At 51.2% G+C, this 17814-nt stretch overlaps 1 protein-coding gene across 1 annotated transcript in view; it reads right to left on the bottom strand.

Moving 5' to 3' along the window:
• Nucleotides 1-17814, bottom strand: part of FGF18 (fibroblast growth factor 18) — a 65674-nt gene that overhangs the window by 25577 nt on the left and 22283 nt on the right. Inside the window, exon 3 of the mRNA XM_088063578.1 lies at nucleotides 16248-16428. Coding sequence (XP_087919704.1) covers nucleotides 16248-16428 — 181 coding nt within the window. The remainder of the gene's footprint in view (nucleotides 1-16247; nucleotides 16429-17814) is intronic.

The raw sequence follows: 17814 nt of genomic DNA, 5'->3' as shown, positions 1-17814 counted from the left end.
AAGTCTTTTTTTTTTTTTCTTCCCTGAAGTCATTTGGGACAAAAGGCATCTGGCACTGGGTATTTAAATAAGACCTGTCAGAACTGTAAAATTAGTTTTACGTTTTAATAAAGGTACTTTAAAAATCTCAAATATAATTCTGCATTCAAACCATAAGTGTTTGGATTAAGAAAAGCAGATCCCATGTTAAATCTTAATATAAAAAAAACACCAAGTACAGAACTAAGCCAGTCCTCATCTGTGGCATTATGAAGAGCAGCAAAGAAAAGAAGTAATATCTCCAATAGCTTTTTGGGGGGTGGGGGGCATTCTGAGTTTAAAGAAGCAGCATTGACAGCAGAAAATCTGTATTATATTATTTGCTCTTTATATCAGTTTATCTAAAGACCCAGGCTGCCTTTAAAGCTCAGACTGAGCCCCACGTTTCCATCCAAAATTCTCTCCACTCTTTCTGTCCTCACTGGGATGGACCATCCTGCCCTCCTCTCCCCACCCTGAAGGGGTGGCCCCAAGAACCCACATGGCAAAAGGTTCCTGGAGGTGGCGGGTGCCACGGGCAGGGGACATCTCTGCTCCACAGCCCACACCCATCCAAACTGGGACTGGCAGAGCTTGCTTGGCTTGGAGGGCTCTGTGATCAGCTCTGCAGCCAACACAGAATTCACCCAAGGACCGGCAGACAGACAGACAGACAGAGGACAAACCCAAACCCTCCTTCCCACACTCACCACCCCCTGCCAGTGAGCACATTCCTCCTCCCCTCCAGGACACCTTCTGCCTCCTTTTATCTCCCTTCAGCCTTGGAGTGCCAGGGAATTGCCCAGCCCTACGCAGACCTGCAGGCCACGTCTGTGTGCCAAGCCTGGATGGCTGCCCCCACCTTTGGCATGGAAGGATGAAGCCACCTTTGAACTCTGCTGAGGTGACCAGGTCCCCCCATGCTGGCTGCCACCACCTGAGCCCAGCAAGCACTGCTGAGACACTCCCAGCCAGCACAGAGGTCACACCACAAGGACACACCACAGTGGTGGGACAAGAGACAGCCCCTGGCCAACAACACCTTCTCCAAGGGCTTTACAGCCCAGCAAAAAGCCTGACCTGTGCCAGAAGGGAGCCACTTCTCCATCCAGGACCCCAAAGGAGCAAAGGAACCAGCTAACACGGACTAAGGAGCTTCAGTGCAAGCTCCTGGTGGGGAACTCCGTGACCTTTAGGATCCCTTCCAAACTGAAGTGTTGTGTGCCTGTGGTGTGGCTTTCCAAGAGCTCAGAGGGCCTGGCCCTCCTCTGAGGGCACAGCGTGGCTGAGGGGAGCGGGCAGGGAGGTGTCACAGGTGCAGAACAGCCCGGGGCAGCCCCCAGCCCCAGCCATGCTGTCATCTCCCAGCGCCAGCTGCCCAACCTGGCGCTTCACCACAGGTCACCTCCGGCGCCAGGAGTTACCGCTCATCCCCCAGCGGGCCGATGAAAAGGAGACAAAAAGCAGGCTGCTGGTGAATGACAGCAGTGGGTGGCCCAGCCCTGCACACAACAGGCACAGCCAAGTGTGTCTGGCACCAGACAAAGCTCGGGCTGGAGGTGTGTGGGGCAGCAGCGCCAGCGCCGCTCTCACGGCGGGGCACCCGGCCATGTCGCCTCACAAACCCGCTCCTCGCTCCCAGCTCTTCCCCAGGGCCGGGTTTGTTCTTTGCTCTGCTGTCTGTCGTGTTGGGACATCAGCAGCTCTGAAAAGAAAGCAGGCCAAACCCCCTCAGATGGTGCATTTAGAGCTTCCCCTTGCGTTCCTGTGGCTTCCTTGCCATTTTCCCGCTGCCCTGGGAAGCGTAGCTGGATTTTGGGGTGGCAGCCTGACCCCTGGGCCCCACATCAAGTGCTGCTAATGCGTTTTGCATTTGTGCTCCGGGCAGGAAATCTCAGCTTTCAGTGCCAAGGGGTTAATTATAATTTATATAGCAAGATCTCAGGCTACAGGAATTGTTTTCTCCAGCTAATTAAGAGGCGCAATTACCTTTGAGAATCAAAGGGATACTGGTACCCAGCTCTGAGAAGCAGACTACAGGCATTTAAGACACAAGGACACCTTTGCTTTTCTACATGTTCTTCATTTATGATGTAGATCATTAGCAAGAAATTGTCATACTTCTGATCCATCACCCAATGTCCTGCTGACCCCCCACTGGAAGCCACTGAACAGGGCACCACAGAGCATTGCTGCTTTCCTTGTGACTACCTGTCCTTCCAGCAACATGCTCAGCTGGCCCATCACCTGCTGCTCAGGGCTCTGGCAAAACTTCCTGCTTACTAATTAACAAAGCCTCATGATGACCTTGAGGTGGGCAATGCCTAACAGCCCAGTCTGTGCTCAGACCACGGACTCAGGATTACTCTCTCCCAAAGCAAGCACTGCATTGATGAATATCATATTAACTTGATAATAATGATTGTATTTATTTGTAAATGTTATTATCAGTAATAATTATAATATGATATTAATTTAGTGATAAATATTCCTACACTGTCCCATGGCAGCCGCTCTGCACTGCCCTGTCCTACCCAGTGGTGCAGTGCAAACAGGAGGACACCACTTGAAAATCCACCCCCTCCCACAAGCTCTTCCCATCAGCTCCTTGCCTCCGTGTTTGTGCAGGGGCTTAACAGCTCCAGCTCTCTGTTCTCACCACTCCCGGAGGTGACCGCTGAGCCATTTGCAAGGGGTTAATGGAACTGAATATTCAGATGTGGGGAGGGGGGCGTTTGGGCTAAAGGCAGCAGTGAAAGGTTTGGTGATCCCTCAAAGTCCTGCTCTGGGGACTCGGCAGAGTTTCACATGCAGGGCTGCAGCCTCAGCCCGGCTTGGCACAGACTGTGCAAACTGACCCTCAGCCATTCCCCGTTTTTAGGGACGCACGGGGCCATCGCTCTCTGGGAACTGAGTGTCGGAGTTGGAAACTGGTGTGTGCAGCTGGCAGCAGCCCACACAGGCTGCAGGGCTCACACCCCCGGGGCAGCAGCAGCAGCACAGACTGGCAGAGGCAGGGAGACAAGCTGCCTCTAAAGAGGGGATTCCAAGAGGCTCTGTGCGGGTTAGAAATGAAGCTCACGCTGGCAAAGCCGGCAGGGGAGCTCAGCACCTGGTACCCAACATCAGCAGCTCTCCTGTGACCTGGTTAGGCTGTGGCAGCTTTCTCAGGCTGCCCTTTGATGTGCTGGCTGTGCTGAACTTGTGCCCATGCAGAAGCACACTCCCCAAAACCACACCACATGAGGCACTTCGTTAAACGAGGAGGAGATAACACAGCTGGCACCTCGGCATGGAGAGATGGGACTGGCACCGCTCATCTCACAGGGAGCTCCAAGAAGCTCCTTTAGACCCGACAACTGCCCTATCCCACAGGTATTGCCATCCCTGGAAGCCATCCTTGGTTAGCTGGCTGCCAGAGAAAGGCACATCAGTTGTCATGAGCCACTTTATAAAACTACATCTAAAAAACTACACAGACCTGTACCAAGGAGAGCATTTCCAGTACAACCGAGTCCCCAGACAGAATAATCTGTTTCTCTTCAGGAGACTAAGCAAAAATCAGGAAGGCTTTCCTCTGCAAAGGTTGAGAATAATCAGGGTAGAAGAGAGGATGGCAGTTTTTAGAGCATTTATTACTCTACACAGGAAGGCATCTTGCTTCTTGCTAGTGCAGGCAAGAGGTTGGCAAAGGACCTGGGTCATCCCTGGAAAAAGCAAAAGAGGGATTACAAAACTATGCCTGTAGTCTCAGCTTAACCCACAAACCTGCACAGCATTCAATGAGAAAGATTGTAAAAGCTTCATCAGCAACACGACCAAGCTACATAGGAAATAAAAAGAAAGGAAGGGCAGATCCAGAAGGAAATAAATTTACTCCAGCATCACCTTTCCCTACAGCTTGATATTTATTGAAGAAGCAGCAAAAGCTTCAGTGCACCTCAGGATACAAACGCTGACACGGAAATTCAGAGCCCTGAACCACTTCCAACAGGGAAAATTTACTGACCGCAGTCTCTTTGGAGGTCAAACAAAATCAATAGCCATTCTCTCCAGTCTGTCTCTAAACTAAGCTTCTTTCAAAGACGTCCAGAGAAAATGGATCATCTTTTGTTGTTGTGTGTGGTTTTGGGTTGGGCTTTTTTTTTGTTTTGCTTTTTTTTAAGTGGTCAAACATTCATAGAAGCATAAGAACTCCTTCCTCCCTAAGCATACTGAAAGGATTGTATAGAAGTCAACACTGCCCATCAGTTTTACTACACAATAGATGAGTTATCCACTTCTTGGGGAGGAAACCAAGCTGGAAGCTGCTTAGTGCTCGGCAAGAGGAAAAAATAAATCAATGCGTTTGCTTGACTGGGGTACGTTTAAAGCTGGTTGTCAATTAGTTCAACACAGTTTGCTGTTAGAGAGCACAACAATTTAGCCCCAGGAGCTGAAGTTTGCTGCATTTCCTCAGATTCCTCCTGCTGAGAGACAGATATTGGCTGCAGCCAGGTCAGGAATGGAGGAGAAGAGGCGAGGCTGAAGTCACAGCCCGAGAGTGAGAGCCTGACATGGGATACAGCCAGTGGTGAGGGCTTCCTTCTGTTCTGAGCACACAGCACACCAGACTTGTGTCCAGAGAGAAGCAGAGGCAACAGCTGGTTCTCACCCTGGTGCCCAGCGTGTCTCTCCCCTCCCCAGCACACACCTTCCGAGATAAACTCTGCCTCACACACCCTTGTGCAGATGGCATCATCCTCCCACACAAGTGGGTCACCCCAAGCTGAGCAAAAGGGCAGAAGGACCAAAGGGGGACAATGAAAAGCTTTGCCAATCTCCAATTTTTTAAGCAATACAGATTCTTTAAAATCTCAATACAAAATTCACAAATGGAAACAAACCACAAAAGTCACTTCCCGAGGTCCCACTGAATGCATCCAAAGGAAAATCACTGCCTTCAGAGCAAGGGATCACCAATGGCTTTACCTGCCAGTTGTGTTGTGACAATCAGTGTTGGAAGACACTCTCCAAAGCAGTAATTCAGGCTGAGAAGACTCTCAAAGAGGTGACCCAGCTCAACCCTCTGCTTTGGGCAGGACCACCAGGGCTAGAGACCATCACTGCCATCTGTGCTCCACCCACCCTGCAACAGCTCACGCTCCGAGCCAATGCCATCCTGATCTGAGCACACCTGAGGGTGGCATTCCTGTGTCACCAGCGTGGCTGGAGAGGGACAGACACTGGGTGCTGTCAGCAGGACTGAGCACTGGCCCCAGCAGAGTGAGCTGCCCCCGGCCATGCCTGTGAGGCTCCGGTGCCCTGGCAGGCACAGGCAGTCAGGTTTGCCAGCAGGCACCCTCCCACACTGCTGGCACAACCTCCACGTTCGAGCCACACTTTGTCTCCAGCTGCTCTTCCAAGCACAGCACACCCTGACTCCCATCACAGGAAGGAGGCTGTGTTCCCCCACTGCTGGAACTTCATTTCTGAGCGAGCACATTCAGCATCGCACCATGAGAACCTTCACCCTGTGCCCACACGGGTCTGGTGGTGCTGGGACATCCTGGGGAGGCTCAGAACTGTCTCCAGCAATGGTGACCATCAAAAGTCCACCCCAGCTCCAGCAGCCGCAGGAACAGGCAAGGCTGAGAGCCAGAAACAAAAGTGCTGTTTCTTTGTAATGTTTTTTATCTCCCCTCCTCCAGCCCCCCTCAGGTGGGACAATTTACCCGGTGACTATAAAGCTCTTACATGTGCTTGTTAGCACCCCCAAATTAGTAGCTGTAAAGTCAATATCCTTTTGCCTATTTACCCCTAATGAGTCACCAGTCAGAAACTTCACTTGGAAAAAACGGTTACAAATGCAGATGCAGAAGCAAATGAAATAAAGGCGAGATTCACAAACGTTGCACAAAGGCAAGGGGCTGGGCACACCACACAGCACCAGGCCATTGTCACCGGCTCAAACCTAACAGCTTTGATTTGCCTCCCACCGGCTAAAATGGTTTGAAATGCAAGGTCTGAACAAAGGTGCAAGACACAGGAGGAATGGGAAGCACTGCTGGGCACTTAATCTCCTTTCAGTCTCACACAGGAGCTCCAGGAATGGCTCTGTTGAAGTCGGTGGAGTTTCAGGAGCGTAGGAAAAAGGATAATCAAGCCTTGGCTCTAACAGGGATCCAGCCCTGTGATCCCTCCATGCAACCAGCAGAAACCTTATTGGGGGTTTATGCTGAAATTACCCTTAGGCACGTTCCTTCAGCACTGGAACCTGGGCCTCCATCACTGATCCCAACATGCAAGACCAGCTTTTGGCAGCTGTGGTGTTCACCTTCTAACTCAACCCAATGTGGAATTTGAAACTGGGAGCCCAAAGCATTCCCCAGTCTGCTCCAGCACTCACCCCTGCAAACTGTAGGGCTTGCAGCTGTTCCCGGCCAAGCACTGGGTACACCTGGACAATATTTTTTAGGTTTATCTGGTGCTTACATACCACCCATTCCTGGCCCTTCCCTGCTGCTTCTCTACTCTAAGGTCCTCACAGCCTTCGGAGGCTGTGGGCGACATCCCCTGATGCTACAGCTTCCCTCCCACATTCCAACAGCCATTTCCTCTCCTGCTGTCCTCCCAAAAGCACTTGAGAACATCGGGTGTAAACCAAAGCCCACAGCTTGAAGCCAGGACCCCAAGCATGTCACCCACGGTGTGTCAAAGGCTCAGAGCAGCAGCGAGCCGCTTGGGAGCGGCGTGCACTCCTCTGTCCCACCAGCCCAGTGTTAGGACAAGGCCAGAGCACCTGGGCAGAGAGGAGAACAAGGGCTCCTCTCCAGAGTGCTACCTGGCCCAGCCCCTCCAGCCATCACAGCTGCCGTGGAACACCCAGAGCTCCTCACAGCTGAGAGAGGCAGAGTCACGGCGCATGGCTGGGGTTTGTTCCTGCAGCTTTGGGAAGAAAGGCACCTTTTTTTGGCAGCTGTGAATGCAGAAGAGGAGAAGGCCTTGGCACACATTTCAGCTCACAGAGACAAGGCCAGAAAAAAAATCTGAGCACAACCCAGTCATGCTCCAAGCTCCACCACTCCAGGCAGCATCAGCAAAGGACAGGCACATCTCCAAGGCAGCTACAAGTCAGGGACACGAAGCTCAGGGTATATTGAGAAGGTCTCAGCTCCTACGTCACCATAAAAGCATGAACTGTCTATTATGGGCATGCAGAACATACTGGAAGTTCTTCAGGGACCAAAGTGGGCACTATTTGTTGCTGGCACAGCTCATTAAAAGGGATGTTCACAGAGTGCAGCCATGTGCCCATCTCCCTTGAACCCCAATAGCCCCACTGGAAGAAACAGTAGGTGTTTTTTCTTTTTTACTGGGACTTCTCACTGCCTTTGCATCCAGCTCGCCTTCCACTTCTTGCGAGCACTGGGACCGCAGACACTCCACACGTTTCTCCTCTGCATCTGACTGGCAAGGAGTCTGGAAAATGCCAGTATTAGAACGGCCTGGATCCAGCGGTTTCTGAGTGCTGATCGGACACTATTTCGTTCAAGCCACAGGTAGTCATTTTTGCGGGGTATTTTCAGCTCCCTTTTCGGATCCTTCCAGCTTTCCAAGCGTCATGCACCAGCAGTTTCTCCTCTTCGCAACTTTGCTATTTTTCACCTTTCTGCCGAGCCCGGGGCTTGGTGCAGTTCTGTAGGGCCTGGGCCCTGTTCTCGCAGCGCTACTGGCGTTGTTCGTGTTTGCTGTGCTCCACCTTGCAGCTGCGGAAATTCCCGACTATCTGGTTTTTCAAAGAGCTGAGGCGAAATGCGAGCAACTGAAATTGTATTTTTTTTATAAATTTAACATCTTTCTTGAGGAAACCCCAACCTGAAAACAAGAGCGGTCTCACAGCATCTCAAAGCACCAAATAATTACTTCTAACCAGGCCACCCGTGTTGTCTCCATTAGCACAGCCTCCTCAGCATCTCTCCACCTGCAGAGCTTTCATCCTGCTGGCACACCGTGAGGTGAGGCCGTTCTGGGCTGAGGGGGGGACACGTGAGGACACCGAGATGGTGACATTCATGTCACCTCATTATACCTGAGGAACAAAGTTCCTTCTGTGTCCAGTGTCTGGAGGGTCCAGCCCCAGTGTCCCACCAGCCCAGCTCAGCCAAGTGGAGCAGGAGATGCTCCAGGTGAGTGGGGTGGCCAATGCCAACACTCCCGGGAGTCTCCAGGAATCTGACCTTAGGAATCTCAAACAACAGCTGAGTGAGGCTCCATGGCACCTTCAAGGAGAAGTGTCATCTTCGCATCAGGTTTTGTATTTCCCATCCTGTCTTTAGTTAGGCAGCTCTTAATAGGGTTATTGACGTTTCTCATTTCTTCCAAATGTTTCTTGTGAAGGAAGAAATTGCTTTGGCCACTTGGCATCATGTATGGGAATGTTTACCCACAGCAAAATGTACAAGAGCAGTTGTTGACAATGTTTTCCTTCCTTCCTCTCCAAAGTAAAAGCAATTAAAAACCCTTTTGGAAATGCAGACTAGCCTATTTGTAGGGTACTTTTAATTGCACCCCAAGAACCAACTTGAATTAATCACTGACTGGCCAAGTGCTTAAACATGGGAAAACCTCAGAGAGCACAAAACAAGGTTTGGTAACAGACACCAACATAAAACAACTGCAATAAACCTAAAGGAGCTGTCAGCATTTGTGCATAGAATCACTCCTGGCCTAGAAATATATTTAAAATTATGCAAACTTCTTCCAGAACTTCATCACAGAATGGTTTGGGTTGGAAGGGAACCTAAAGATCACCTCCCAGTGTCCCCCCAGTACAGATTTCAGACAGAAGCGATCACTATACTGATGCAGAGCCATGGAGGAGAAAGGAAAGCCCTAAGTTTGTTTCTGTGTTATTTCACCAGAGTCAGGGAAGAACGTTTAACAAAGCAGCTGCTTGACCTTCATGGGAAAGCACCACAAACAGCAAGGCAGGAGCAGATAACATCATATTGACCTCTCTTCAGGGGCTGGCATTCACATTTTCATAAAGTGTCTAAGAAGATAAATCACTATACTAATAATATTTGTATTGATTATCTAAACTGAAGCAGCAATCGACTCCATTGTCTCACTTCCTCCTAAATTGCTCACAGATGGGATCCTATTTCCTATTCTGCATTTCTAATGGGAACACTTAAATCACAGTGCAGAATTATATACACACACACAAACTGTTAACAAAAACCCTTTTATGACTTGCATGAAAATAAAGATTTTTCACTTTGTAGATCACTTTCCACTCCACAGAGAAATTAAAAATGACAAAGTATCAGCAGATCTCTAAATTACCTCTCCTCGTTATATCTGGGTCCCTAATATTTGCTGACAGACAGGCCTATGCTTTCCAAACCCAGTGCTTGGAGACTTGAAGTTTGGACACAGAGTTAAAAGGAAAGTCTCTTTTTTCCCCATGAAAGCCAAGGTTCTTTAAGCTATCTCAAGATCCAGGAGTAGGGAAATCCAAAATCAGTGTGGTGTCAGAGGGAAAATAAACGAAAGGTTTTGCTGTTAGTGCAGGTACAAAACAAGGACTGCTGCAGAGAGACTGAGCTTCAGGTCTGATGCTGGTTGCAGCAGTAGCTCAGGAGAGCAGCTATTAAAATCAAAAGTAAAGGAAACTGGCAACAAATTCATTGTTCAAAATAGGTTTGTCATGAATTGGAAAGGCTTGGATTTTTCTTAAACTTCTCATCCTGCCTAAGCAAGGCTTTTCCCTACCCTGGCACAGGCACAGGATATGGCAGAATAAAAACTGAAAATGTCTTCAACGTACAGATGGTTTGTATAAGACACTTACAGAGTGTTTTAAATGGAACATTTCAGAGCCACCAGGAAGGTGAGGGCAGCCAAGAGCCCTTGGTGCCCAGAGCAAGCTGGGAGGCCCAGTTCCTGCCTGAGCCCCAGCCTAAACTCTATCCTCAGCCCCAGCTCCATCCCAGCTCCATCCCCAGCTCCATCCCAGCTCCATCCCCATCGCCATCCTCAGCCCCAGCTCCATCCCAGCTCCATCCTCAGCCCCAGCTCCATCTCAGCTCCATCCCCAGCCCCAGCTCCATCCCAGCTCCATCCCCAGCCCCAGCTCCATCCCAGCTCCATCCCAGCTCCATCCTCAGCCCCAGCTCCATCCCAGCTCCATCCCCAGTTCCATCCCCAGTTCCATCCTCAGCCTTAGCTCCATCCCAGCTCCATCCCCAGCTCCATCCTCAGCCCCATCCCCATCCTCAGCCCCAACTCCATCCCAGCTCCATCCCCAGCTCCATCCCCAGCTCCATCCTCAGCCCCAGCTCTGCCTCACACATGGCCAGCAAAGCCTGGAGCTGCCTAAAGCTTCAGCTCATTCCCTCATCTGTGCTCAAGGAACAGCTTCCCCACAGCCCTGCTGCAGAGGAAAAGGGGAGATGCTCTAAGGAACAAAACCTAAGGCAGCTCTCGGAGATTGCTGGCAAGCAGGGAAGAGCCCAGAGCCACAGCACAGCAGCTGCGGGGCAAAGGCTGCTCCAGCTCAGGACCCATATGACTGTACAGCTGCCATGGTGAATGATCATCCCCTGCGCTGAGGTCAGCTCTGCCCCCGGGCTAAGTAAGTGAAAATAAATGGTTTAGGAGATAAAAGGTCTTTTAAAAAATTTATTTGTCTTGTCGTGATGTCAGAACTGTAATGGGAAGAGACTGGAGGCAGCGATATGTTGGGTAAATGGGAAACAGCCATCCTGATGGGTCAGCACAATAAATTACAAAACAGATCCCAGCTCATGAAGGATTTGGCGTTGAGCTACACCGACAGACAAACCCTTGCACGCACCTGTTCCTGGCAAGAACAGCAGCTTAGAAAAACACGTGGAAAAATTGTGGAAATACAGCGATCTTTCACAAATCCAAACTGCTGTTTGGACTACATCTCTTATCTTTCTTGCAGATAAACTCTGAGCCTTCCAGCCACAATGAGTTTTGCTTTTTTTCTCCTGCTCTTCCCAGGGGATGGATCAAAATTGATTTAAACTATTCCAGGAAGGGGAAGGGTTAATCAGATTTCCCAAGGCAGCTTGTGTTAAGGTGCCAGAAATACTGAGGGGAAAGAATGACTTGCTAAAGATGGGACAATGGCACTGGTATTTTGCATTTGTTTCCAGGCTTTCAGATAGAACAAATGGGAGTCATTAGTGAAATGAGTTTAGGGAGTTCTAAATTAGCTGTCAGGCTGCCAAGCCCCAAGAAGTGCTATGTCAGCCATTAATTCTGGAGAGCACCGGATTACCAAAACCCAGGAAGGAATCCTGCAAAAATCAGAGTCAATTAAAGGAGGCAATTTAGCTATAATAGTATTTTCCACATGTATTACACCTCCTCATGGAACAGAGCCCACTTCTACCACAAATGAAATCTGGCAGGATGGAGCGTGGCTGATGTCTAGACAGCTGCAATCCCTTCCCTTCCCTTCCCTTCCCTTCCCTTCCCTTCCCTTCCCTTCCCTTCCCTTCCCTTCCCTTCCCTTCCCTTCCCTTCCCTTCCCTTCCCTTCCCTTCCCTTCCCTTCCCTTCCCTTCCCTTCCCGCACCTTCCCGCACCTTCCCGCACCTTCCCGCACCTTCCCGCACCTTCCCTTCCCGCACCTTCCCTTCCCGCACCTTCCCGCACCTTCCCGCACCTTCCCTTCCCGCACCTTCCCTTCCCTTCCCGCACCTTCCCTTCCCGCACCTTCCCTTCCCCTCCCTTCCCCTCCCCTCCCCTCCCCTCCCCTCCCCCCCCCTCTCCCCCCCCCCCCTCCCCTCCCCTCCCCTCCCCTCCCCCCCCCTCCCCTCCCCTCCCCTCCCCACCCCCTCCCTCCCCTCCCCTCCCCTCCCCTCCCCTCCCGCCGGGGTTCTGGACCCGGGGGAGCCTCTCGGGGCTGCTCCTGCCCGGTACCGGGGTGCTGCTGTCCCCCCTGTGCCCTCCCCGGCCAAAGGCTCCGCGCTGCGGACCAGAGGGCTGAGCAGTGGCAGGTTTATCATCCCCAGGTTTCTGAGCAGTGGCAGGTTTATCATCCCCAGGTTTCTGAGCAGTGGCAGGTTTATCATCCCCAGGTTTCTGAGCTCCCGAGGGGCTGTGGAAGCTCTCTGGAGCGGGCCCGTGGACAGAACAGAGCCCGGAACGCGCCGGGTGCTGCGGCCCCTCCGCTACCCAGCCCGGCTCCGCAGAGCGCTCTCCCAGCTCGGCACTCGTGCCTATCACTGCTCCGTGCCCCGCAGGACAGCACGAGCTGGGGACAAATTAAACCAAAACCCCCACGGCTGTGAAATACAAATGAGGCAAAAATGCCTTCACCCAACCAAGAGAGCTCTGTCTGCCCAACTGCGCCGGATACACAGATCGTGAGCAAACAGGATAGAATGTCTTCTGCCTTTTGTGAAATGAAAATAAATGAAAGGATCTAAGGTTTCAGGTCACTGATCCCTCTCTTCCCTATCTGTACCATTTATCGGAGGTAGAAAATAAAGGTTCCAGGTCCTTTTCTTTTCTTCTTTTTTTTTTTTTCTTTCTTTTTTTTTTTTGTCAGCACTTTAATGGTTGTTTTTTCTCCTTCACCCTTTCATTTTCTGAATGAAAGGACCACTTAGGAACCCGTAAAGTAATAATAAGATTATAATAGGAATATTGTTTTTCTGGGCCAGTGCAAATTCCTTCTGAATAGGTTGAAGAGATTAAAGTAAAAATGCAATTTGCAAATAGATCAGTCTTTTAATTAGTTTATAGTCTGTTAAGAGATAATATTTTGCTCACATAGATCATCTGTTATCTAAAGATCTCAGAGCACTTTAGGAACATCAATTAAGCCTTTTAAAAAAAAAAAAACCTTGGGAGATAGGTAAGTGTATTTAGATTAATTAGTATTGCTGTAAGCAGCAGGCATTATTATTAGATTTAATTTAGTCCAATAATTGACTTATCTGTTAATGGATTCTAATTCATCTGAGAAGGGATCAAATCCATCTGATTAGAAGGATTACATCGACTCAATTAATTCTATTAACTGCTTTAATTTGCCATTTAATAATCTGACACACGGGGCCAGGTCTTGGCCCCGAAAAATGCATAAACCAAAAATTACACACCGGAATGATGACGGCAGCAGAATTCTGCATTGCAGAGCGTGGTATTTGCACACCTGAATAAAAGAGTCCAGGGGGATTTCTCTGGCCGGATCCCCAGCCCTGCTGCAGCATCCCTCCCCTAGCCAGGGCTGGCTGCTCATTCTGCTGTACCTGCGGTGGCTGCTTGGAAAGCGGCCGTTCCCTGCCCGAGATCTGCCACCTCCCCTCTCTTCTGGGTTTTCTCTGTGCCAAGAGGTGAGAAGTTTTACAGAAGTCAATAAACCTTGCAATAAACGTAACTTCCCTTCAAAGGCAGGACAACCCTCCCATTTGGAAGTTGGATATGTGGAAAAAAAAAAAATAAAAAATCTGGACACTGTTGTGGGTGTAAGGGAAGACGGAAAAGAGGCGCTAAAACGTTATTTGCTCTGCTATCCTTGCAACGAGCTGGTGCTAATGGGGTGGTGATGAGCACCAGGGACCTTCGTCCCGACAGAGCTTCCCACCCGAACCCCGACCGGCGTGGCCCTTGCCTGATGTCACCTTCTGCACCGGGCTGTTGAGAGAATTCACGGCTGGAGCCATCTCACGGGCACCTTTCCCCACGTCTCTTGCCTTTGCTCAGGCATTTCTCAGACGTGCTTGTCCTCCCGCAGCCTTCCCCAAGGCGCAGCCTTTAGGCAGCGAGCCGCACGGCCGGCCCGGGGCAGGCAGGACACGGCACGGGAAGGGCAGGGGACACTCGGCCATCTGCTGCCCGGGAGGAGAGGTGTGCTCCTCCAGACGCACACCCGACCGGCAAGACGGAGATGTGGATCAAAAGTTCGCAACTGTTGAGATCCCCAGACCCGGTTTAAGCCTCTCTCTGGTCTTGATCAAAGGTTACTCCATAATAATACCTCAGGGGGAGGGGTTCCCGGCACATAATGAGCCTTGTGTCATTGCCTTTGTGTCCAGGTTGGGCTGTAACACAGATGGTTCTCACTCCAGTAACTCCGACGTCTCTCCCCCCTCCGTTATCCCAGACAGGAGCTTTGCGTGGTCCCATCCCGGCCCGCCGAGTCCCACCTCACTGTCTCCCCGATTATCATGCTCCCAGTGCTCCGTGCCAAGCAGGACCGGAGCCGATTTCCATAACCTTTCACTGCGCTGGGGGCCAGAAGGCTCCGCAGCCTCGGCGCGTTTGCTGAGGAGGCTCCGGGGCCGGGGCCGGGCTGGTCTGGGGGTGCAGGCAGAAAAACCGAGCACCCCGGCAGCCGGGAGAGGAATTTGGAGACAGGCAGGGATGGAGGGGCAGGGTTTGGAGACAGGCAGGGATGCAGGAGCAGGGTTTGGAGACAGGCAGGGATGGAGGAGCAGGGTTTGGAGACAGACAGGGATGGAGGGGCAGGGTTTGGAGACAGGCAGGGATGCAGGAGCAGGGTTTGGAGACAGGCAGGGATGGAGGAGCAGGGTTTGGAGACAGGCAGGGATGGAGGGGCAGGGTTTGGAGACAGGCAGGGATGGAGGGGCAGGATTTGGAGACAGGCAGGGATGGAGGGGCAGGATTTGGAGGCAGGCAGGGATGGAGGGGCAGGATTTGGAGACAGGCAGGGATGGAGGGGCAGGGTTTGGAGACAGGCAGGGATGGAGGGGCAGGATTTGGAGACAGGCAGGGATGGAGGGGCAGGATTTGGAGGCAGGCAGGGATGCAGGAGCTCTGGTCCAGGAATCTCGGGCTCTGCCATGGCAGCACCGCTCTCGGCCACGGGCTCGCTCCCGCACGCGGGTTTGTTGTTCAGACACGATTGCATATGTATGAAGGGGACAAGATGGGCTTTGACACATAAATTAGCACTTGTCAGCTGCTCCCGGGAACGTTTCCCTGCTGCACCCACTGTAAATGCCGCCTTCTTTCACCGGGAGGAAAACTCCATCACGGCACCTGACAGACTCCGCGGGCAGGAGCCGTCCCCGGGCGGCGGCAGCGCCCAGAGACTCTTCTCCATATCAGAGCTCAGGAGCACGAATGCCATAAAATGACACAATAATTAGCAGCCAAGCGGCACTTTTCACTTCTGTAATATCTGGAAATTTGGGAATGACAAAGGACAAGGCTGATGAGACCTCAGGGCAGGGCTCTTTCTGAGAGAACGGCTGACCCCACACAATGCCTTGGGGTCACTTCCTACCTGCCAGGTGCTCGCTGGCTGTCGCTTCCCTTGGCACAGCTCATGCTGCTCCTGCACCCGCACCGGCAGTGGCAGCAGCTGCCCTCAGCATGTGCCTCATCTGTCCTGGAGCTTCCTGAGGGAACAACCGCTCCCAGACGCTGAGCTGCCCTCCTCGGAGCTCAGCTCCACCTCAGCAGTGCTGCACCAGACAATCCCACGTGCTGGCTGAGCCAGCAAACTCTCACACACCTCTGCAGCAGCACGGGAATGTGCATCCCAAACACCAACAGGACCAGTGCTCTCAACAGCCCTAAAACCCTCCCGACAGCCAACGAGAGAAAAAGCATCTCAGCAGAAACCATCTCCAAATGAATCAGAATTACAGTATTTTGCATAGCCCAGCCTCCAGCAGCATTTCCAGCATGTTGCTTGTGTGAAAATCTCAAGAAGAATCGTTGGATGCACTGCTAGCATAGGGTAAGCATTGTTTTTCCTGCAAGATCCACACACTTAGAGACTCAGCTTGAGCCCCAAGGTACTCTCAAAGCTCTCCAAGTCTACTTTCAGTTCAAACCAAACATCCCACTACCTGAGAAGATGGGAGTGCTTCATTCAAACACTGGATTCACTCAACCACAGGCCCAAGAGTTCATGGGGAAGGGGCTTCCCCAACCACCAATTTAGGTGTCATTTATGAATTGCAGTAAACACACAGTGAGCTCATGGCTTGGGCAGAAAGACATTCTTCTCTCCAACCATACACTAATAAATAGGGGCATGGCAGTACCGTGGGAACTGCCTGCAGCTCGGAGGCAGTGCCAGCAAACCAAATCTCATGTTCTTTACCTGGAAAGAGTTTTTTTCCTCTTTATTGCTCTTATTATTTTTCTCCCAAGATATTCTTAGCACAACACCCTGGATTAAAGCCTTTGACCTGAAGTCTGGGGGATCCCAGTAAATATTCTTACCATATTTATCTCCGTCTTCTCCTTTGGCACTGATCCTCCTGCCGAGCACTTGGATGTGTTTCCCGCTTGTCCTGCTGTAGAGCTGGTAGAGCCGAAGCTGCTTCCTGCTCACGTCGTCCCTCGCCCGCGTCTGGTTCTCCACGTGTATCCGAAAATCCACATTCTCTTCAGCAGCAAACATCTGGGACATTTGGACAGGTGGGGAGAGAACAGAACAGAACAGACTGTGAGCACAGCAAGGCTTGGGGGCAGAGGGGCTGCACATCAGCCTGCCAAGGGCACTGGCACTGGGGGCTCAGGTTGGGCTGCCCTTCACCAGAACCAGGCAGCGGTGTCAGGCACTCTGTAATGCCACCCAGAGCTGACTCTCCTCAGTCAGCCAAACCTGGGGAGTTACAATCAAACTGGGCGTTTTTGAAAAACTTCTGCTCATCCTTGCTTTGATTTAATCCTCCTGGTCAGCCCCACTGACCATAAATCAGGCTCTCCACTGCATATGCACAGCCTCTACCAGGTTACACAGGCACAGACTGGAGAGCAGGGACAGCCAGCCCCTTCTCAGAGATTTGGTGCAGCAGCACGGCACTGATTCTCTGGGTTAACTGCAGGGAGAAGTCAAGGGAAAAAACTCTTTGTGCTGCCCTTAGCAGGCTGGACTTGAACTTCACATAAAACCCACTACAACAGAAGTGTCACTTGTCCATTCTACAGCTCTGCTCTGCAGTGAAGCCATGATGTGGTCACCATCCGTGGATGTGCTTCTGTCCACCTTGACAGGGCCATGGGACAGCTCCCTTGGGGAGAGATCACGAGGAGTGGTGAGAGTCAAACCAGCTTTTCCACCAGTGGCTGTGGTCAGCAGGGGTCTGACAGCCTCAGCCATCTGTTTGTTCTGGCCAAGGGACTAAATTAACCAGAGTTCACCACAGCTTCAAACATTACCATAAACTTTTTGTTTCATTTCCTGTTTTAAGTATTCCCAAGAAATATCAAACAGGAGTCCCACTTTTCCTTCCAAAGAGTTGACTTGGCTTGCACAAGGTCAGAGGACCTGGTAACACCAATGCTCTCAAGGTGCCCTCCCAAGGGGGACACTGGGCAGCATGCACCCAAAAAGCTCTTCACACCCAAACAGCAAAGCCCAAAAATTTCTCCACAATCTGTCCATCTGTGACCTGTGGAGCATTTGCACCACAGCATCCACACTGTCCACTCCAAACTCACAGATGGGCAACATTTTGGTGGCAGACTCCCTTTACAGGACAATAGAGGACTTAGAAACATGGCCTGAAGAAAAAGTGTTCTGATGTAGCAGAGTGGGGAGGGAACTGGCAATGAAAATGAGAAAAAGTCAATAAATCCTTGTTCAGATCCACCCCAGACTGAAACATATACAGAAAGTGGCCACAACACACCAAAGAGCCCCACTTCAGCCTCCTGCACACCATCTCATACCAGCAAATACTGTGAAGCCTGAAAGTCCAAATCTCAACAGAACTCTGCAGCATTCCCAATTATCTAGGGATAACCTAGATATCCAGGTTATATTATCTAGGGGACACCCAGG

The sequence above is a fragment of the Pseudopodoces humilis genome, chromosome 17, assembly GCF_049639895.1.
Source record: "Pseudopodoces humilis isolate 2021_Gansu_Grassland_sample_001 chromosome 17, ASM4963989v1, whole genome shotgun sequence".
Taxonomy (NCBI): Eukaryota; Metazoa; Chordata; class Aves; order Passeriformes; family Paridae; genus Pseudopodoces; species Pseudopodoces humilis.
Note: the sequence above shows the minus strand (reverse complement) of the source record. Positions and strands in the feature narration are given on the sequence as shown.